Consider the following 21,618-nt stretch of genomic DNA (forward strand, 5'->3'; position numbering starts at 1 on the left):
TTCCATGCTCGCCGCTTCCTGGACGGCAGGAGCTATCGTCACTCTAGAAGCTTGGGGCAGGTACCATGGCCAGGCCGACGCGCTAGTGGCTGTGTTGGGTTAGCGCCGCCGCGCTGACTGCTGCCTCCCAAGTTTGCTCCCTCTTGCGCTCCCTCCTCCTTTCCTTTCCTTTCCACTCCACCACCATCAACCCCAACTCCATCTTCGTTAGCCATCACTTCCACGACTGTCCTCGAGTGCGCTCAGCCCACTACACACGCGCAACTCCATCCACGACTCTCAGCCCACGAGTCCCGTTTGCTCTGACGCGCTGCGCCCCACAACAGCGCGCCCCTTTGTCTGTATCACGTTCTCTGCCAGGCCACGCTCCCTCAGTCTCGTCAACTGAGTAGCCACCTCTTTCACTAAACTACCCAACACTGCCGCGCCTCACTTACGCGCCTTACTACCACCTCCATCAAATCACCATGTCTTCCAAGCTCGACACCAGCCTCGATGACATCCTCAAGACCAGGCGCCAAACCAAGGGTCCGGGTCGCGGTCGCGGCGGTCGTCGCTCAGATGCGGCTCGCCCAGCTCCCTCCGGTCCCGTAGGTGGCGTTGGCAAGTCGACCAGGCCTGCCAAACAGCCGAAAGCCGCGCCTGCCGCCGCTGTCATTCCAGAGACAAACGGCAAGATACTCGTGAGCGGTCTCGTAAGCACTCCCACCAACACGCACGACCTGCAACTTGCTAACTCTCTTCAGCCTCACGATGTCGACCAGAACCAGCTCCAGGTATGTCAGACCATTGCAGGTCTTTGAGCCTACTTTACTTCGCAATGTGCGAGATCGAGCCGACATACAAACCAACGCTGTTCCTCCGTCCCAAGTACGGTCTGTTCGCAACGATTTGCAAAAAGTCAGACCATGATCAGTGTTGGGCAAGCACGACTGGCATAAGACTAGCAATACGCAAACATTCCGGAGTGTCGCAACGACGAAAGTACCAGAATGATGTTTCAGCATTGCGCTCGTTCCCGACCGCGTACATGGCACCGCCCAAGTGGCACAAGAAAGGCATAGCACAAGCGAGCCAACAGGACATCTCGAGAGCTGCACAAACAAGATCAAGTGGGCGTGGGCAAAGCACTCTCAGATTCTTGATTCGGCTCGCAGCACACGAGCTCAACAGACACCTGTTGCGTTGAACTGCCACCGCTGCATAACACATTCTGCGTCTGTCCTTCAGACCTACTTTCCGAGTGGCACTCACCACTGCAGAACCATGGATATCGCGACTGTCGCTCCGCCCTGGGTGGACTCGTCTTCTTCTGCTTTCGCGAAACAAACTCCAGTCACGACAACTAATGCGCCTAATAGGACTACTTTGCTACAGCTGTCGGCGTTCGGCCCAAGAAGGTCCTCCTCCAGTATGGCCCTACCGGTCGCAGCCTCGGCAGTGCTACCATCATTTTCAACAAGCATGAGCAAGCCGTCAAGGCCACGTCGGCGCTCAACGGCGTCAAGATCGATGGTCGCCCTATCCGAGTGGAGATGCTCGTGAGCGCAGCAAACCTCGGAGCTGCCGCTGCCCAGCCTTCTCTCGCTGAACGCGTCACGTAAGTATTTTAACCTTCAATGCACCGGGCATGACTGACATCCTGCAGCCAACCCAAGAAGGACAAGCCTAAGCCTGCAAATGCCGCGAAGACGGCCCCTGCTGCCGCTGGGAAAGGTCGTGGCCGTGGTGGACGTGCTGAAGCCCGTGGTGGACGTGGTGGCCGTAACCCCCGTGAGCGCACCAAGAAGAAGACCGTCGAGGAATTGGACGCCGAGATGGCCGACTACTTCCCTGCAGGCGAAGGTAGCACGGATGTTGTAGCCGCCGGCGGCGCAGAGGTTGTTCAGACGACAACGGCCGTTGGTGACACCGCCATGGATGACGAGATGCTCTGAGCTCCTGCACAGCTAGCATCCAAATCCCCTCTCTTTCTTTCTTGGCTTCATCCCGGCTACGGATCAACAAATTGTTCACGGCTCAGATCAGTCTCTCTTGACACTCTGTGCCTTTCTTTGGGAGCGTCTATATTCACCACACCCACCGTATAACTTCTCTGGCTTCTTCTTGCTGGCGACGATCCGATCACGACACGGCTCCTTTCTGTACACTATTCACGACGGCTTTCTTTCGATCCAACCAGATTGTTCTCCAGGTTCTAGGTAGCTCTAAATCAAGACAGAATCAGACGGCGATCCATATCTACACTGTATCCAAAGTTCGTGATTCTTGTTCCGATTGACTTTGCTAAAATAGTGCCTAATTAACTGAGTTCGATCACCCACGTTCTTCCTGCTTACTTTGTTCTGCCGAGTGCCCTGTTACCTTGATGTTAGATGAGCGGATGTTCACCGGTCTGCATGAACCTGTACGGACTATGAAGACATGATACGATGAGTGCTTCGGTTGTGCCAGGATGACCCTGTCATTGTATGTTATCTGCGTTGCTCACTCAGCTCAGCGCGTCTCCAAGAAGGCGGAACGGTTCCGATGTATGTACTGGAGGACCCCGCAAGCAAGCAACTCCTAATAACCGCAGCCTAGTGTTCGGCTTTCAAGCACTTGGTTAAGATGTGGTAAGATGTGGTAAGATGTGGTAAGACATTGAGCGTGCGGATCACACCACCGCCGGGCTACGGATGCCGCTTGTCAGTCTTGTCGCGATTCAGTCTCTTTGTTAAATTCTATTCGCAGCTAGAGTCTCCTTTTGTGCGGAGTATCACGCCAGCATGATTAGTTTGGCTTCCGCAAGCTTTCCCCGCGATAAGCTAGTCAGCTGGAGGCACTCGCATGCTCTAGCTTCCCGCGCGTTGCTGCTGCTGGGGTAAACAGATGCGCTCATCCGATGCAAACGTTCGTTCGGATGGAAAGCCAGCACCCAGATGTCATTAGGCGTCTCGTCTTGCCCCCTGTCTCCCCCCGTACATGCTGTGGTGCTAAGGTGCTCAGCTAAGACAGCTCGCTCGAGCGCAAGCCGAAGGTGGAGTAGGAAAGATGCCTTTTTGGTGCTAGCATTGTGGCAAGGTGGGTTGCCACGTTTCGCTATCGTGTCCAGCACTAAAATGAGGAAGGCTGCTGTTGAGTGATGATCGGGTGTGATGCGCTTGACGCCGAAGATCAGTAAAGTTCACGACAAGCTTCTTAGCACGGGCATATGTCGATTTCAAATGCTAGATCGAAAGTCCCAATCTGGCCCCCAAGAGGCGGTTGAAGGGCTTGGGGCAGGCCCTGCGGGGGAGGGGTAGGTTCTCAATGGTCAAAAGAGCGGGGCAGGAGCTGGAGCCGGTACGTCAGGGCGCCGCTGAGCTGCAGTACGGCAGCGTGCGATAGGCCGCTTCAGCGTCCTGGGACTGGCTCCTCATGGCCGAGGCTGTTAGGGGATAGTCTCTGGGTGTGGGTGCTCGAGTGTGGAGACTTCCTTTCGTGCTGGCATGGCCAAAGAGTACTTAAGATTTCCGCGTCCCTCTACCCCTCACCTTCTGCCGTACAATCTGCTCTTCGCGTTTGCCCCTCTTAAAAATACCCTAATTGATAACAGAGCACAGCAATCATCATGTCTGGTCTCTCAGTTAAGCTCAAGACCCCTCAGACGGGCGAATACGACCAGCCCACCGGTCTGTGAGTAACAATGAGCGCTTCCGATTTTCTTCGGAAGCCAACAATCCCTTCTCTACGAAAGCAGCTACTAACATATTTCAAGTTTCATCAACAACGAATGGGTCAAGGCCGTTGACGGCAAGACCTTCGACGTCATCAACCCCTCCACCGAAGAGGTCATCTGCCAGGTTCAGGAGGCTTCCGAGAAGGATGTCGACATTGCCGTCGCCGCTGCCCGCAAAGCGTTCAATGGCCCATGGAGAAAGGAGACCCCCGAGAACCGTGGAAGGCTTCTTGTTAAGCTTGCCGATCTCTTCGAGAAGAATGCCGACCTCCTCGCCTCAGTCGAGGCTCTCGACAACGGCAAGGCTTTCAACATGGCCAAGAACGTTGACGTTCCCTCCTGCGTCGGTTGCCTGAGATACTACGGTGGATGGGCAGACAAGATCGAGGGCAAGGTCGTTGACACAACCCCCGACACATTCAACTACATCCGCAAGGAGCCCGTGAGTATCATCCCCTCTTGCTCCAAGCATACAAACCTGACAGAATTTAGGTTGGTGTCTGCGCTCAGATCATCCCCTGGAACTTCCCTCTTCTCATGTGGGCATGGAAGATCGGCCCTGCCATCGCCACTGGTAACTGCGTTGTCATCAAGACTGCTGAGCAGACTCCTCTGTCCGCGTACATTGCTGCCAACTTGATCAAGGAGGCTGGTTTCCCACCAGGTGTGATCAACGTCATCACTGGTTTCGGTAAGATTGCTGGTGCCGCCCTCTCAGCACACATGGACGTCGACAAGATTGCCTTCACCGGTTCCACCGTCGTCGGTCGACAGATCATGAAATCGGCTGCTGGCTCCAACTTGAAGAAGGTCACTCTCGAGCTTGGTGGCAAGAGCCCCAACATCGTCTTCGCTGACGCCGATATCGATGAGGCCATTAACTGGGTCAACTTCGGTATTTACTTCAACCACGGCCAATGCTGCTGTGCTGGATCGCGTATCTACGTACAGGAAGAGATCTACGACAAGTTCATCGCCCGCTTCAGGGAGCGAGCTGCTCAGAACGCTGTCGGTGACCCATTCAGCAAGGATACTTTCCAGGGTCCCCAGGTCTCACAGCTCCAGTTTGACCGCATCATGAGGTATGTTGCACTCACATTTCTGTATAAAACACAACTGACGCAAATGCAGCTACATTGAGGAGGGCAAGAAATCTGGAGCTACTATTGAGACGGGTGGTAAGCGCAAGGGCGACAAGGGCTACTTCATTGAGCCCACCATCTTCTCCAACGTCACCGAGGACATGACGATCCAGCAAGAAGAGATCTTCGGCCCAGTCTGCACTATCTCCAAGTTCAAGACCAAGGCCGATGTCATCAAGATTGGCAACAGCACCACCTACGGTCTTGCCGCCGCAGTACACACCACCAACCTCAACACGGCCATCGAGGTCGCCAACGCACTCCGCGCCGGTACCGTCTGGGTCAACACATACAACGCTCTCCACTGGGCTCTTCCCTTCGGGGGATACAAGCAGTCTGGCATAGGCCGTGAGCTTGGTGAGGCTGCGCTGGACAACTATCTTCAAACCAAGACTGTGTCGATCCGCCTCGGAGATGTTCTCTTCGGTTAGAACTGAAATATGTATTAAAGAACTGTATATAGTAACCTTTTAGCTCGACGATGTGCTTTACTTGTTTTTGACGATGTGATTTAGTTGTTGTTGCTCACGGCATTTTTTTTTTTGGAGTGCAAACTCTTGTGCACGGACCTCAGCTCGCTGATATGGTTTTGCAGTCTAGAGATCTCGACACCACTTAAAACACACTCGTGAATGAAACGCATAACTGATTAAACATCCAGTCAGGATCCAATCACGTCTTAAGATGCCACAAGCCTCGCTATACGCTACCCTGGAGATGTACACGATAGTTTTGCTTGAGCTGCTCAATCGTTCCTATAATGGTGTGCAATACGTGACATATAGTTTGTCGTAATCATCGTGAGCGTCTCGGTTTTTTGCAGAGCCTTCACTAAGTGTGACATATCGAGTCTGCTTCTTAGTGGTAATATTTGAGGGTATGGTGGTGAGCTGCGTGCATCAGCAAACAACAATATACTGTCAATATGAGAGTGCATACCCATGGCGTGCACTCTCAGGACGAGGATGGTGAGGCCACTGGTGTCTCCGCCTGAGGTGAGTAAAGCAGAAGGCCGGGCGGCTGTCTGTTAATTGCGGCAGAAGGGTGAAAATCTGGGAATCATAGACACACAAGCGAGGAGGAGTGCATAATCTGAGGAAACAATCGAAGCCGGTCTTATTCGGAGAGCTACTTAGAGAGTGTCTGCCTCGACTTGATGATATCGACAGGAACACTGTTGCCATGTGGTAGAGCTTTAAGATAGCCAGACTCGGGCTCATCAATCTCATCTCTTCCCATAGGTTAAGCGGCCTTTCAAAGATAGATGCTCTCCCTCGACTCAGGCTCATTAATCTCGTCTCTTCCCGTAGGTTGAGCGGCCTTCCGAAGATATATGCCCTCTCTCAACTCGGGCTCATCAATCTCGTAGCGGCCTTTCGAAGATACATGCTCTCCCTCGACTCGGGCTCATCAATCTCGTCCTTTCTTGCAAGTTGAGCGGCCTCGTCATTCTTCGAGACAACTGTGTTGGTGACGATCTAGGGACGGGCGGGGAGCTTGCAGCTGGTGAGCTTGCAGCCGGTGAACTCGATTTGGTGGCAGCGGTACCGGCGATCTAGGGACGGGCGATGAGCTTGCAGCTGGTGAACTCGATTTGTCAGCAGCGGCACTGACGACCTTGACAGCGGCTTTCTTGAACTTGAAAGCCCTACCTCACCACCTGCGAGCTCTGCGACAGGATCATCCCAACCAAAGACTGGAACGCCCACAAGAACTCCGAGAAGCACCATAAGTCTAAAGCTAAGGGCACTAACACCAACGGCTTTAGAGATGGCGGCGACCGCGCGTGCTAAGGCTGCGGTGAGACTGGCCATCAGAAGCGCGACTGTCCCGAGGGTGGCTCTGGTGGTGGTCAGGAGTACTTCAACTGTGGAGAATCAACTGCGTCCCAGCCCATGTGCCTAGAGAGATGCCAGAACTCATCGCTGAAGGGCGCGCTTGGGTCGGGCATGAAACCACCGTCGAACTGATACCAGACAGATGTCAGGTTGTTTGGGTCAGACTCAGGATAGATGGTGTTATGGAAGATGAAGTACTCTCTTATGTAAGTATGTACTAATTCTACACCCATGCCCCTGCAGTCTAACAACAGATGTACCATCATCGCCAGCGGCCAGTGCAGAGCTAGTACTGGACACATCCAAGTTGACAACTGCTATATCAGCGAAGATCGAGAGCACGCCAGACGTAGACGTCATCAAAAGGCTCAAGCCACTTCGCGTTCCATGGCACCTCACCGCCGACCCAACTGAGCAGCTTGGCGAGGACGTTGAACTGACGCTTCGTTGGACTGACGCTTCGGACTGGTGTAGTCTTCAGAGGATACAAGGAGAGCGGCATTGGCCGTGAGCTTGGTGAGGCTGCGCTGGACAACTACATCCAGACCAAGACAGTCTTGATCCGTCTCGGTGTCTCGGTGACGTACTCTTGGGTCAAGCATTGAGTGCATGGGAGGATAGGAATGGATGTAATTCTCGTTAGGACTGTATATAAAGGAGCCTCCTCAGGAAGTACGAAATAAAGTTCAAAATCAAGTTGAATGTTGAAGTGATGGATATGGATGCAGGTGACACGGGCAGGAGCGTTCACATGCTCAGGCGCCATTTTAGCGAGGGTAGCTGCGTCACCGCCCCAAGTGACATCGGAAAACAACCGCGACGGGTAATGCACAAGTCAAGGCTGCCACCTTTCCAAACCGTGCCATGCTGTACCCACGCGCCATCTCCAAGAGGACGCGTGGTTTCTTTGTACACTGACGTGATGATAACGACGTAGTTTTTTCCCTATCCGTTCCTTGCTTTCACCGTTCCATGGCCGCCATGGCGAGCAACGAGCCCACGCTGTCTGCACACGCGAACCAGTACATCCGCGAAGTCCTGCATTCAACCGAAGCGCCTCCAGAGATAGATGTTCGCTACTTCTACACGTCGCCCCTCGCTATAGACGATCCGCTGTCTCCCATTCCACCGCCCGTGACTGGCTCAGCAGCCGGCAAGAAGCAGCCACCACGTCCCTTCTCCGAGTACGACAACGATGCCATAAACGAGTCGTGGCTGGAGCTGAGGAAGAAGATACTGAAGCACAACGAGGAGGCTGGCGAGAAGGACAGCCATGGCCGCGGCACGCCGACGAACGCAGCAGTCGAGCGCCTGAAGAGGAAGAGAGGCAGCAGCAGTGCTTCGCCGGATGGAGGCTACATGCACGGCAGAGACATTCCCGGAGCCCGATCTTCTAGCAGAGGAGAGTACTCCAGGTCCGCTGAGCTGGCAGAGAGACGACGGCCGGGCTCAAGCGGCGGCTCCCAGGGCCCCACGTTGAGCGGCTCGCTGAAGGCCACGGACACAGGGCATGTCTCGCCGCTCGAGCCTCCGACGACAGGCACGCCCTTCATCCGAGCACCCTCGCGCACCAATATACCTCGCTCGTGGAAGCCTCCTGCGGCAGAAAGCTCTGGCCGGCCTACAGTGCACGACCACGACAGCTACAAATGGGACGACGACATGGAGCCAGCTCTGTCGGCCAACAAAGACAAGGGTCCGGCAAAGAGGGCCTCGAGGCCGAAAGAGGGTCTTTCAACCAAAGTGCCCGTGGGCGTGTCGAGGTTGCATCAGGTCGTTCTGGAAGCAGAGTCTCTTCGGATGGAGCCGATATACTGGTCGCCCCTGAGTGACGTCGCTGAGATTATCCGAGGGACATGGTTCTACAAGGACAGCATGCTGCCTGTCGAGGTCGAGGTCGCGAACATGCTCGAAGCGGGATATATAGAGCTGCAGCCGTGGACGCAGACGTGGAAGGATGAACTGAACAGCGCAATCGAGGTTGGTGCATATGGCGAAATGAAGATATTGCACAAGTTGTGGCCCGACAAGCCGCGCAAGCCTGCTGAAAGTCGACCTTCGACGTCTCAGCAAATGCAGACAACGGGTCTAGTTCAAAGCACGATGCCGCAGGAAGACGAGGATCCGGAGCAAGAGCGGAGAGATATAGTAGAAAACGTATGCGATCTCATAGACATCTCCACCGGACCAGATGGGCCAGACAATAAATCCGTGGGGGACCTCGAGTACGGTGCAAACGGCCAGAAGCATCTGTACTTGAAAGCCGGCGTCATCTATTCCACAGAAAACGAAGCGTGCATACTAAAGCCGGCGTTGCAGCCATCAGAGTACTATGGACGACGCCCCCTGGCAAATTACATCCGCAAAGGGCGGCCGATTGGCATCCCGGTCGTACGTGGATTTGATCAGGCCAAATGGGACAGGCTGCATCCGAACAAGAATTCGCCCAAAGCAAGAGCTGCGCGCGAGGGAGTCTCCTCATCGCAAGGCGGAGCGCCGCAGTATCGGAGACAGAAGTCTGACCCGGACCTCGCACTGTCTGAGAGACCAAAGGTGACAGATCTTGTGCTGGTCATACATGGCATCGGCCAGAAGCTGTCGGAGCGCATGGAGACGTTTCACTTCACACATGCCATGAACGGGTTCAGGAGAGAAGTCAACGTGGAGCTTGGAACTCCAGAAGTCAAGCGGCACTTGCGAAAGGACATGGGTGGTATGATGGTGTTGCCGGTAAGTGTTTGATGTGTGTCTTGTATGTCTTTGCATGCTAATTTTACGTAGGTAAATTGGCGACAACGCGTATCACTCGACATTGGCGCTACAGATCCAGATGTAGCTGAAGATCCATCTGCTAACAAGTACACGCTCAAAGACATCACTCCAGAGACACTCCCATCTGTTCGAGGCATCGTCAGCGATGTCATGCTCGACATTCCGTACTATCTCTCGCCCCAGCACAACCCCAAGATGGTCGCTGCGTGTATACAAGAAGCCAACCGGATCTACCGACTATGGTGTGCGAACAATCCAGGGTTCTCAGAGAATGGTCGCGTCCATCTAGTTGCCCACTCTCTTGGGTCAGTCATGGCGATTGACATTCTGAGCGCACAACCAAGTTACGTTGACCCTCACTTCCACGACCCAACTATCCCCGAAGACAAGCTTCCCGACGACCACTTCATCTTCAACACCACCGACCTCTTCGTCTGCGGCAGTCCAGTCGGCCTCTTCCTGATGATGAAAAACGCAAACCTCCTCCCCCGTCGCGACAAGGAGAAACCAGGTGCAGACTCTTACGCCGCGCCCGGCGTAGCTGGCGAGCAAGGCACATACGGCTGTATCGCCGTTGACAACATCTACAACATCATCAACCCATACGACCCCGTGGCCTGTCGCATCAACGCGACCGTCGACGTCGTCTACGCCAACACCCTCAAACCCGCGACCATCCCCTCTGCAACGTCATCCTACTTCTCCTTTGCCAACCCCTTCCGCCGCACAGACAGCTACAGCCACACCACCGCCAGCGACGCATACAAGCCCTCCGTAACGCGTCTCCCGTCCAATGTCGAGCTCGAAACGCACAATTTCACACGCGAGGAGATTGCGGAGAAGAGGGCGTATTTACTCAATGATAATGGCCAGATTGACTATTTCATGAAGTATGGGGGCGGGCCGTTGGAGATTCAGTATTTGACTATGCTGGGTGCGCATAGTAGTTATTGGCTGAGTAGGGACTTTGTGCGCATGATTGTTGTCGAGGTCGGGAGGAAGAAGGGGAAGGAGGGGACTGTGGCGAGTATGAGGGCTGTGAAGAAGAAGATGGTTGTTGGGGGTGCGCAGTGAAGAGGGAGGGAGGTACTGTTGGAGGTATGTTCGAGGAAGTGCGGTGATAGTATTCTTTTGGTGGTGTTTTGTCAGGTTAGGTTATACCCAAGTGTAGATGCATATTAGATCTCCATTCTGTTGTTTCAAATTACTTTGTATCCCTTCTCTTGAGCCTTCTTCCTTCTTTTATGGCAGTATACACGCGTAATTCATAGCCGAAATTGCTTCGCAAGTAAACATGAATTAACAACTCGGCAGTCCTTGGAGTACTATCAAGCCAGTCTCACTCCCTTCATCCTCCTCCGGTAACACCAATACCGACCCCTTCCCACCTCTTCGCATCGCCGTCACACTCTCTCGCCGACCATCACAGCCTCAAGTCCACCCCTAATTCTTTGATCCCTCCTCTCCTCTCCTCACCTCTCCTCACCTCCTCGCCGAACTCAGCCTCGACTTCCCTGACCGCTCTACTTCACCGGTCCACCGCCCACGTTACACAATCTTCACCGCATTCCCCCCCCCCCCCCTAGTCGCACAAAAACTTGATCATGCGACAGGTCGCCCGCGTTGTCGTGCCGAGCGAGTGGAAGGCCCGGTCAGATTGGCGTGCTGTCGGGGTAACCGAGTTTGAAGAGGGGGTATGTTGTGGAACGTGGGACGGGGTGGGTTGGTTTGAAGGGGAGGGGATAGGGTGGAGGAGAGGCTGGAAGAGGGGGGATAGAGGGAGTGGATTTGGGAAGGGGAGACAAAAGGGAGAGGGCACCAGGCCCCGGCAAAATTCCTGTCTGCCTTTACCGAACGAGGAGAGTGTGAAGAGGTAGCCTGAATATGTTCAAACCTTTTCTTTTTGCAAAACCGGATAAGATATCTTATAGCACTGAATATATTCAGGTTTCTTTGTGAACTTATTGGTGCGCTTCTGGAGACTATTAGATCACTTTGCACGTGTGTAGAGCGGACACGAATTTTGCCGCTGCCTGGTGAGGGTAGTGAGGAAGTGATGGACTGGTGTGCATATGCATGGGGAAGATCAAGGGAGTAGGTAGGGTAGGACTTGATTCTTTTTTGTTTAGATGGCAACTGGCTTCAACGCCCAAATCGATAACTCTGTATATTCTCAAATTTCCTATCGAGACTCGCAAAATCAAAACTACTCCGTCTTCCCCCTCCCCTCGTCCTCATGCAAACCATACGCTTCAGGTTGCATACGCCGAACAAGTCCTGCATGCAGCACACGTACATGTACACATGTCGCCAGAATCCTACGGAAGAAATGCGACCCATGCGGCTCTGTGAGAGAGTTCCTCCGCATGTGGATCCCCGAGCCATGTTCTAGAAGTTGCAGGATTTGTTTGGTATTGCTAGATATCTGCACACTCGCGTACGTATTTCGCTTTCGAGTATAGGCCGCTCCACATGTGAACTGAGGATGCGGGCGGGTCGACGAGTCCCCGACGGATCAACTAGACGAGCCGTTGTTCCCAACGTCGTCCACTGCGCCCCGTGAGAGCTTCAGCCGCGCCGTCCGAGAACAAAGACACGCGTTCTGTACAACAGCGCACAGAGCATTTCCCTGCCACGCTGCGCTCCGGAGCTGGAATGCCCCCCGCCTCAGCCATTGAGTCATGACTCTGATACCGTCGATAGGGCTGAATGCCATGCATCCCACCTACCAGCCATGTTAATTCTGGCCCCCAGGTTACGCCCGGTGCTCCTGGCCGAGCCCATGCCCCATCTCAGCCTAGCCGGCTGTCGAGCGTTTAAACGCCCAGCAGAGCAAGTGCAATGTTACGAAAATAGTCTGGTTGGACTTGTTTAACGATATTCAATGCGCGCTTCCCCTCCCCTGCGCCGGCAACTTTCGTTGGCAAAGACTAAAAGAAGCGTGCTGTGTGTCTGGGACACTTACGCCCGACGAGGCATACTTTGCGCGCTTCCATGCATTTAGCCTGTGGAACAATAATGCTATTGATGTGCGCGACTAGGCCCTGGTGCTTGGGATTGATGTTGATGCTGATCCAGGGTCTTGGTAGCATCTTGGTATTCGGGCGGTGGTTTGGGTCAGGGCTTTAGGAGCGATGAATCCGTTGCATCTTCATAGGCGTCGTTCTGGGTCTTGCCGATCACCATTACTCGTATAATTGCCTCTTGAGGTAGCGGTTCCTGCGCGGACGGTTATGCCACCGATATACGCGCGAGGGGGCAATCTGCAGATTACCCAGGACTGGGGTTCCCGGATACGTACGGATCTCGCGCCCGCATTGTTGCGAGGGCACGGGCGAAACGGCGCCGCCGTGGGCGTGTCTTGAACGGAGGTGAAACGCGGACAGAAAGCGTGGTTCGCGATGGTGGGTCGGGTTTGGCAAGCGGGCGTTGGGGCGTAATGTTGGTGGCAGTGTGGTTGCGTTGGAGCAGCTGCGCGCAACTGGCTTTGTCGCATCGATGCGTAATTTGGAGGTTGATGCTTGGCATCTCAACGTGTCTGTCCTGCCAAGGTTCCCTGCGCCATGCCATGAGCCCCTCGAGCAGATCGTCAATGCGATAATCGCCCCGTTCAAGGAAGTACGTGGTTTGCGAACATGCCTGCGATTCTCCTCCACATCACGACTCGTGGGTGCCCAAACGTCCAACACACTTCACTGAGGCACGGGCCATGCCCAAAGCGCACTTTCCTGCCAATCACCTCTTTGAATCGGTTGAATCGTACAAAGAACGCGTGCCTTCGAACCGTGCCACACGGCAACCGACAGCTCCAGCCAGGAGCCTCAGCACCCACACCAAAAAGTCTCCATAGTCTCCATGTGGCCTAGCGTACGGCCCCCAACTACTGCTCGCTTCATTGCCTATTGCCCTATCAATGCTATATACAAGGCAAATAAGTCTTGCGCAAGGTGACCGGTCAAGCAGCCAACAGAATGTCTCTTGCACCTTGCAGAAGCGATGTTGATGCTACGTGTTTTGGCGACCCGGTAGAAGCCGCGTACGGAAATTCGGACACGACTGTTCGACCGAGCCGGCTCGCTCGGTTCTTTGTGAGCTTGCGTGAACATCACATGGGGGAGCACAGAGTTTCAGAGGATCCGCGACTGGGGAGGATTGGGGGGGGCTATGGTACGTAGCTTGCGCGGCCAATTTGCGAGTAGACAATCCGGTCGTGCCGTGTGTACCGGCCCGGGTCTGTTGTGTTCATCGATTGCTATGCGATGGAAAGGTATGTTTTGTTGCTCATCTTCGGTGTTGAAATACCGAGTCTGACTAGATCACCATTGTCACCCCGCGTGGACAACCTTCAGCCCTACAAGGAGGGAAAGCCTCTTCGTATCCTTGAAGTAAGCTCCCGTTGATGACAGACCACACCAGATCCTTGGCGGAGCTGACGGTCGCGACCTTGGGAGAATCTGGGGTAGGGCATTGCGAACATGACATCACCGTGTTTGATCGCTGTTGTGCAAATCACCGAAAATTGACTCACTTGAAATTGATTGAACGGCCGTTGGAGCAGCAGACTAAGTTGCGACTTCATTGTTTCGACACAAACGCACCCTGCCAGGATCCGTAGACTTGGAGTCTCGGAGTCCTCGATTAGGCAAGCATTGCGCAGGAAAATCCCATATGGCTAGGGCGCGATTTTCACACAGCACCGAAACATGGCTCTTCATTCGCCGGACCACGCTCCGGTGGAGGTGCCAGGGGCCAAAGGGGTAATCCCAGCCGTCAAGGGGAGACCTGTCAATGTCACAGGCTTGATTAATGATACGTGCTGCTACCATGGTTCTTCGCAGAGCACCAATATGACTCTTGAAAGAACGATCAGTAGTGTGCAAGACGGCGTCCTTCCGGGAAATATGTTCAGCCCTAGGGTGGAGATTGTGGCTCTGTTTAAGCCCGGACTACAGCACTTTTGGCCAGTGACATGGACAAGGAACGTTAGCGTGGGAGCGTAACGTAAGGATACTGCCACTAGAACAATCGCTGCCAAAGGGGGCCAATGCGGCGCTTTAGAGAGTTTCGGCCATTTCAAAACACGACAAGCTCCTACACTTACCCATCGTGGATAGTGTACGGGGACACGGCTCATGATTCACATCGCAATCCTATCCTCTCTTCGACTCGTGCTCGCACGTACCTTCGGCCGAATGGTACCGACCGTTTCCTGTTAATCCAAGACTCAACAATCAACACAGACTCAGATGTGCATAATGGAGATCGACAGTCGGTGGCATGGCTCATCAAGTTGTGTTAGGAGTCAGGACGCCTTGTTTGTAAGCTAAAGACAGCCCCCGTGCGAGCGACGCGCGGGCGAACGAGCGAGTGAGCTGCGGTTGGTCCCGTGGGAAGCCTGAGCCACGGTGTCTATGCCATGTTGGGTAACCCTTGATCAGTAATGCGGAGGCGACTCCGTCACCTCACGTGACTGTGCCGGAGACCGAAAAGAGAGTTCCGTATACTAACTGCTTAGAGTGTAGGCTGTGGCTAAGAGCACTCTTACTACAAAGCCAACGCGTCGAGTGGTTTGTATGCTTTGCAGCTAGGCATTACTTCTGATCGCGGAATGCGCGGAGGGTCGCCCGACCAAACCCTCTCGGGTGCGAAATGCTGGCTCAAATGATGAACACGGCTGGCTGGTGTTAGTTTCCATACGAACTCCCTAATCATGTCGAAGCATTAACGTTCAGTAGTATCGCATGGTCTCCATCCAGAAATAGGTCGGCAACGATTAACCTTATCGCTCGCGCAGTAATACTCGATTGGTACATTAGCGGCATTGCCATTTGCTTGACCTAGGTTTATGCAATTCAGACATTACCTGCGCCGTCTATATTTGTGAATATAGTCAACTTGGTGGTCGTTCATGGGCCTGCTAGTATCTCACAATGTTTGGCTGAAGACGTGCATCATATGGCTTTATGGCTCGGAACGCCATTTCCGCGTTGTGCTGAGATAGGCGCTTTTAGTGGCACGCCGGACAGCGAGCGGTACTCCATACGCAGGGAAGTCGTCTCGCACCCGACGGTGTGGGCTGATCAGTCCCTTGGGATGGCTGACGCGGGGTGTGTGTGGGTGAAAATGATGATTCAGCGACCACCACGCGTAGTAATCGTGTATTCACCGTACATCAGTACTTGATTATGCTTGCGAACAACATGTGTGCCAGACCCAATATCCTAATTGGCGACGTTGGATACAGGCTACATCTTCGGTGCAGCGATGAGTCCTCCTTCGGCTTTTAGACTTGGTCCTTGATGTGTGTGTGCATCAAGCAGGGCAGAAAGCCTTCTCTGCCCGCATTTCGAGCCACAATGCCTTATCTCCATGACTTCGGTGGACGAGCCATGCACTTCAGGCCGGCCACGGACCAGACCTAGCCTTGACGCGACGGTACCACATCTTCCAATAGCATTGACCACAATCAACCGTAGTCGACTTAGTGATGCGAGACGGCTTGTCGGAGATGCTGCAAATAATTCCGAAATCCGACATCCGTGTATCGGCAACGCCCCAGCGCTTACGACGCGTATGAGTGCGTACTTGGGAGCAGTTCATGTCCTTACTTTCAGATAGCAGAAGCGAGGAGAAAAAGGATATCTCTGCATTACAAAAATTCATATCTTCCAAGGTGGTGGAGATGTGACTGGAGCCTTTTCACCTTGGCGATCTGCAGCCTCACAAAGTAACTTGCCAATTCCAGCATTACCCTACTTTTGCATTTGTTAACTCGAACGATTCGTAATGCCACGCTACTTCGACACCACGTATGCTGATTAACTGCCTCGGAGATGCATATGCCTAGAGCACGTATGTGGATGGAAGTTGTAGGGCTGCAGTAGTCTAGTCGAGCAGTGGTGTTCTGTCCTCCTGAAGCGACAAAGATTAGACCCTGGTGAGATGTGTATTTGTCACTTCCGTTGTTACTCTGAGGGTGCGTATGCACGTTGGGCTAGATGCGTAGTGGGATCACTCCGTTGACTCCGACCTCCATCTCACCCGTCCCAGCGAAGCACGAATGTGCCAACCAGGAAGTACGTCGGATCATTGTGTGGCTATTTCTAGCCGTTGGCTTCGTCGCTAGCTACGACGAAACCAAAGGAGAGGAGAAATGAGCTTCAGTAGAAGAGGCCTCCAAGCACGAACTAGCAGTTCTTGCTTGGTAACGGCCTGTTCACCGTGAAATTGGAGTCTGAGGAGCGTAGATTACTATGGGCTTGTTCGTGCCATGCCGCTCGGGACCTAGAAAGCGAAAAGGTGTCGGCACAGGGCGTTCGGCATAAGTCTTTCGGCATGCTCATACATCACCAATCGGCATGGTGAACCTCGTCGTGACAGAGCTTCTCCAGCCGAGTAGATGGCCAAGGGAATCAGCTTTTCGCATATCAAACTCAAAATGTCCACGCTAAACACCCGTATCGCTATAACCGAGACTGACCTGCACAAAGCCACCGCGTTTAACGCCCCAGCGCTACGACTACAGCCAGTGTAATGAGGGGCAGGCTTGGAAGGATTCGAGGTGCGTTAGCGTTCCCGTGTAATGTTCTCAAACAGTCATCTCTACTGCTTCGTGGGTAACGATGTCACGTCTTGATGTCGACAGGGCGTCGCGTGGTAGTTGTCTTGCCAAATAAGGACTGCTTCCTTTCGTACAGGACCAGTGATAGCGTTGGACGTAGCATACAGCACTACAAATCATAACACTGGACGTTATCCAGACTGGGGCCATGTCTTGTTTGCTTGGCAGATCTTGTTGCGGCCAGGGTATGTGATTGCTCGTTTGTTTCGGTTCTTGTTTCAAATCGCGTGTTGCGGCTGATCATCAGTTTGCATCCCCGTTCTTGTCGAAGTCTGCTTCACAACTTGCATGGCGACAGAAACAAGCGCGCAATGTGATTCGCACGTTCCGCATGGGAATATTCTCAAGGTCTCGAACAGAGACCTTTGCCACAAGATCTGACACGTTACTGCCGTGCACTGCAAGTACTATTGTCTGTGTCCAAAGCGAACAGTTCCGAGTAGCTCATCGGTGAACGTCGAGCTGGATTGAGACTGTTCGCCAGGATATAATGCAGCGTTGATATCTTGAGTGTTTCTGTACACCGAAGCGGAGGTCGCGACAAATGTGGATGTTGCTCCTCGTCCGCATCTCAGCGCGGACATGGTATGTTGATCAAGCTCTCGATGCATAGTATGGGGTGGGATGCAAGCCCAGCGTTCTGGTTATCCCTTGCCGAACTTGCGCCAACCGGTCACGCCCACCAGGTCGGTGAGTGCTGAAATCCGGCCACGAGGTATTTGTTACGCATCATGAGATTGCAAATGCATCCTCCTCAATATCGGTAAACGTCCGGCATTTACCTATCTCTGGAGTTTGTCAGGTTCCACGCTCGAGGCACACAAGCAGGGGTCAAGCGTCGCATGTATGCAACACGTTTGCGCATAGCTGGAGCCTGGTGTCATTTCGCTGGTCTTGCATCCGTAGGGCTGTAGGGCTACGGTGGAGGTGGGGAGAGGTGAACAAGGCTATTGTCAGCAGGCTCGTGGCTCAACTTGGCGCAGCGGCCACTAAAAATAGGCCACTCTTCTCAAGTTCGGCTCCTCGTAGACTCGCCTGCTTGCAAATAGTGTGTAAAAATGGACAGCAAAGCATATGCTCGGCGGTTACTCAACTGAACCGTAGCTATTTTGCGACGACGGGAGCTGATCGTGAGTGCGCTTCGGTGGCACCGATCGTGGTTTTCTGGTAGGCTGTATCGTACCAGGCGTTTTGGCAGTGCTTGCGTTCAAGACATGCCTGCTCTTACTACGATAGGAAATCGACATGGCCAAGAAAGGACAGCCATGATGGACTCGCAATCAAACAGAAGGCTGTGGGCCGGTGTGCTCCAAGACGTGATGTCTCGCAGTACTTCCACCGATGCAGGAAGGATTCAAGATTCTCGCGGCGGCGGTGAACTTTCGCCGGCATGGCCGTTGGAGCGGTCGCTTAGCGATCCGGATGAGGCAAGCTGTGAGTTGGGAGATCAGCCGGCCAACCACAGTAGATCCCAAGGCCTGGCTGACAGGGAGCACGCGTGGTGCTAGCCAATCCGGGGTTGTGCATGGGTATTTCGACCTGAAGCCTCACCGCGTTGAATGATACAATGTCTTTCATGCCCGCGTGTCAAATTACGGTGCATATCTGCTGAACGTGTGGAATGCAATACCTTGTACCATGAGCGTTGAAAGCTCGGAGCTGCGCCGTGTAAATTGCGATGTTGGGCTGGGGAATGCATCTCCGTGCGGTTCGGCCGATTGATCGTCGTGGCAGGGCAGTGCTTGAAGCAATCCATGCACCTCCTAGATCAGCACGGACGTAGTTGTGTTGGCTCTCTTACCATCCTCGTCCACTCTACACTCTACTTATCGAACTATGCAACATTGCTAATTACAAAGCTTGAGAGTATATCGGTGCACAGTGAAGGAGCGCTACAGATAAGGCCGAAGAACGCTTGCTGAATACCCCGCATCGCCACACGTATTGTCTGTTTGGCCGTCACTTGGCTGGTCGTCCACGTGATCACAAAGGTTCTTGACGTGCGACGGTATGGTCCCGGAACACCGCGGTCTGCGGCCCACGCACTGCGATATTATCTGTAAGGCGTATATGGCTGTGTGAGAGCTCTCGAGCCTTTCAGTACGCTTTCGAGTACTAGCCTTTTGCCTCGATGTCTGAGCAATTCAAAAACTTATTTGAAGTCTACAGCACTCTCAACTGTGACTTATCGAGTCAGTGAGCAGCGCAGAGACTGGTAAACGGGAACGCGACCAAAGTGTCCCTGTGATACTACCATTGTGCTGGAAGCCGCCCTGTAAAAGAAGATACCTATCAGAGCTTCAAGAACACCACAGGCAGTTGAATACTGTGGTTCCGTAGCCCGTTGGCCTGTTCTTCGGGTTCGACTTGCTGACGCGAGAACGTGTTGGGGAGACGAGTGACAGTAGCCTCCCCATCCTTTCCCGGTTGACCATGTTTGAGGCGAGATTCTACATCGACATCTAGAACTGTCAATGCTCCACACAAAGAAGACCCAGTCTCGGGGCAAGCAGCCCATGTTCCCCATCCCTAGGGTGACTCGTGGTCGACAACAGCTGAGGGTGCTCCTCTCAAGACATAAGTCTATGGGCACTGGGGACGCTGACCCTTGACCCGGACATAACAGTGAGCATTATAACGCCTTTTACAGCGCATGTGCACAACTATTTCCGGTGCAAGACAGGCCGTACTGCGCTCAGCAAGTGCCCCACAGGACAATAGGCTGAAGATGGACTGAGGTTTCATGGAGAGACACCCATGGAAAGCGCACCAGCTCAGCTCTTGTGGGTCATGAAAAAGATCTGTATGGAGCAGAAGTCCTGGTGGCGGATAATGCTCGCAGACGGAGCGCGGCATCTACGCACAAGACAGTGAGCGACCATCTTGAATAGCCTTTCTACACCAGCTCTTCAGTCATATGGAACAGGTGTCTTGCTCCTTGGACCCGCGTTAAGTGTGTGCGTGGCTCAGTGATGGCGCAGCCATAGGAGCCGTTGTGCTGCCCAGAGCCTCTACCACCAGGCGTAAGGCGTGCCGTCGGCCAGCGCAAGATGCTATGCTCGCGTTGTAGGCCACGAGTAGATGGGGAATTACCATTCGGGGTTGCCTACGTCCAATGGCAAGCTGCGCCGTGGGTGCAGCATCGTGGAAGCAGCGCAGAAGCCGCAAACAAGCTTTGGGCTGAGCCCACACTACCTGTGTCGGGTCCTGGCTCACCGACACAGCAGTAAAGTGCTGATGCAGCGGCAGAAGAGCATGGGAACAGTGCGTAGGGCTGTTCAAATGTGATGACGACCCCTGGGGCTCAACGAGTGGCTTGCGCTGCTGTGGAAATGCGCGTTGGCGGCCTGACGAATAGCAGCATCTTTACATAGACGTCGCCTTACGAAGCAGGCAAGCAGGCAAGCAGGCAAGCGAGGGATGGGCGGGTGCATGCTAGGCCGCAAGCAGAGAATGGTCGTCAAAGCAGCAGGCTTCCTGTTCTGCGGAGCCTCGAAAGCCGTCTCCGACCGCGAGCGTGCCAAAGGGTCTTGCGAGGGCGGTGCGCTAGGGATTTGAAATGCACGGCGTGGTTCACGCTCCGACGAGTCGCGGTGTGCAGCAGCCTGGAGGTTGTGCATGCGCGACGACACAGTGGGCGGGCGGGCCCAGCCAATGGCGCGCGACGTGGAACATCTGGTGTGAGCAGCGAGAGGCGCCTCCTGTTGCGAGGTCTCAACACCACAGCAGGGCGAGTGTGGGGTGCGCGCCGGCGACGAGCAGCAGGAGGAGGTGACTGGCACACGTCTTTTACCCTGCAGAATAGTGGTGAGGACCGCTGCAGGCCAGCCTTTGGCCCCCAAGACGGCCTCGCATGCGGCGCGCGGCGTGGTGGTGCCCGTGAAGGGCGCGCGGCACTCGACGTTCGGTCCAGCAGCAGCGCCCTCTGGACGAGCGCCAGCATCTAGCGTCAGGACAGGACGCGTGATGATGAAAGCAGCGCAACCCGCCGTCGCAAGGATGCGGAGTTAGTGACAGAGCCGGCGCCGCGCAGCCAAGCGTCGTAGGGCTGGTTGTGGGCGACACATCGGTGGCAGGGGGGAGGGAAGACACCGCTCGTCAATACACTGCTTTCACCTCCGCCGTTTCAATACGGACCCATGCGCACGGCCTCCGACTCTCCCGTGCTCGCTCAACCTTGACGCGCCCAACGCTCAGTGGCCCGCCGCGAGCCTTGTGCTAGCGCCCATCCTAAATTTACGAAGCCGCAGTCGGTGAAGGGCAGGGTTCCGTCGTACCAAATTGAGAAGCATGCTCGAGCCTGCTCGCGTCGTCCAGGGTACATGCGGCGAGGGCATGAAGCTGGGGACCTCCACTAGGGCAGGGCCGTCTGTGCTCCTCGAACGACTGCGCAGCATGCACTTGAACGGCGAGATAAATACACTGTGATCCCCGAGCAGGTTGAGCCTCTCTCCCAGTCCATCCCGCTGACAGCCAGACATCCCCCACTATCTTATATATCTGCCGTCTGCTCTTTAGTCGTCCGGTTCCCTTCCATAGTTCACT

The 21,618-nt window shown here is 54.3% G+C and overlaps 7 protein-coding genes across 7 annotated transcripts; 5 read left to right on the forward strand and 2 right to left on the reverse strand.

The window, feature by feature from the left end:
- Positions 1–467: 467 nt before the first annotated feature.
- Positions 468–1,189, forward strand: SNOG_06923 (hypothetical protein; the record flags this gene model as incomplete). The annotated part of the gene is made up of 2 exons (XM_001797232.1): positions 468–776; positions 917–1,189. The coding sequence occupies 2 exons, from the start codon at positions 468–470 to the stop codon at positions 1,187–1,189; spliced, it is 582 nt and encodes a 193-aa protein (XP_001797284.1).
- Positions 1,190–1,266: 77 nt separating this feature from the next.
- Positions 1,267–1,937, forward strand: SNOG_06924 (hypothetical protein; the record flags this gene model as incomplete). Its single annotated transcript, XM_001797233.1, has 3 exons — positions 1,267–1,335; positions 1,362–1,600; positions 1,649–1,937. 3 exons carry the CDS (start codon positions 1,267–1,269, stop codon positions 1,935–1,937), a joined length of 597 nt encoding a protein of 198 aa, XP_001797285.1.
- Positions 1,938–3,530: 1,593 nt separating this feature from the next.
- On the forward strand, positions 3,531–5,321 carry SNOG_06925 (hypothetical protein). The gene is made up of 4 exons (XM_001797234.1): positions 3,531–3,657; positions 3,740–4,142; positions 4,193–4,782; positions 4,832–5,321. Exons 1-4 carry the CDS (start codon positions 3,593–3,595, stop codon positions 5,271–5,273), a joined length of 1,500 nt encoding a protein of 499 aa, XP_001797286.1. The 5' UTR covers positions 3,531–3,592; the 3' UTR covers positions 5,274–5,321.
- A 1,548-nt stretch (positions 5,322–6,869) lies between these two features.
- On the forward strand, positions 6,870–7,285 carry SNOG_06926 (hypothetical protein; the record flags this gene model as incomplete). Its single annotated transcript, XM_001797235.1, has 3 exons — positions 6,870–6,886; positions 6,960–7,126; positions 7,155–7,285. 3 exons carry the CDS (start codon positions 6,870–6,872, stop codon positions 7,283–7,285), a joined length of 315 nt encoding a protein of 104 aa, XP_001797287.1.
- Positions 7,286–7,661: 376 nt separating this feature from the next.
- On the forward strand, positions 7,662–10,526 carry SNOG_06927 (hypothetical protein; the record flags this gene model as incomplete). Its single annotated transcript, XM_001797236.1, has 2 exons — positions 7,662–9,410; positions 9,462–10,526. The coding sequence occupies 2 exons, from the start codon at positions 7,662–7,664 to the stop codon at positions 10,524–10,526; spliced, it is 2,814 nt and encodes a 937-aa protein (XP_001797288.1).
- A 2,077-nt stretch (positions 10,527–12,603) lies between these two features.
- SNOG_06928 (hypothetical protein) lies at positions 12,604–12,980 on the reverse strand (the record flags this gene model as incomplete). Its single annotated transcript, XM_001797237.1, has 2 exons — positions 12,604–12,715; positions 12,754–12,980. The coding sequence occupies 2 exons, from the start codon at positions 12,978–12,980 to the stop codon at positions 12,604–12,606; spliced, it is 339 nt and encodes a 112-aa protein (XP_001797289.1).
- Positions 12,981–20,351: 7,371 nt separating this feature from the next.
- Positions 20,352–21,397, reverse strand: SNOG_06929 (hypothetical protein; the record flags this gene model as incomplete). The annotated part of the gene is made up of 2 exons (XM_001797238.1): positions 20,352–20,998; positions 21,256–21,397. 2 exons carry the CDS (start codon positions 21,395–21,397, stop codon positions 20,352–20,354), a joined length of 789 nt encoding a protein of 262 aa, XP_001797290.1.
- Between the last annotated feature and the right edge of the window lie 221 nt (positions 21,398–21,618).

This window comes from Parastagonospora nodorum, assembly GCF_000146915.1.
Source record: "Parastagonospora nodorum SN15 chromosome Unknown scaffold_10, whole genome shotgun sequence".
In the NCBI taxonomy this organism is placed as follows: domain Eukaryota; kingdom Fungi; phylum Ascomycota; class Dothideomycetes; order Pleosporales; family Phaeosphaeriaceae; genus Parastagonospora; species Parastagonospora nodorum.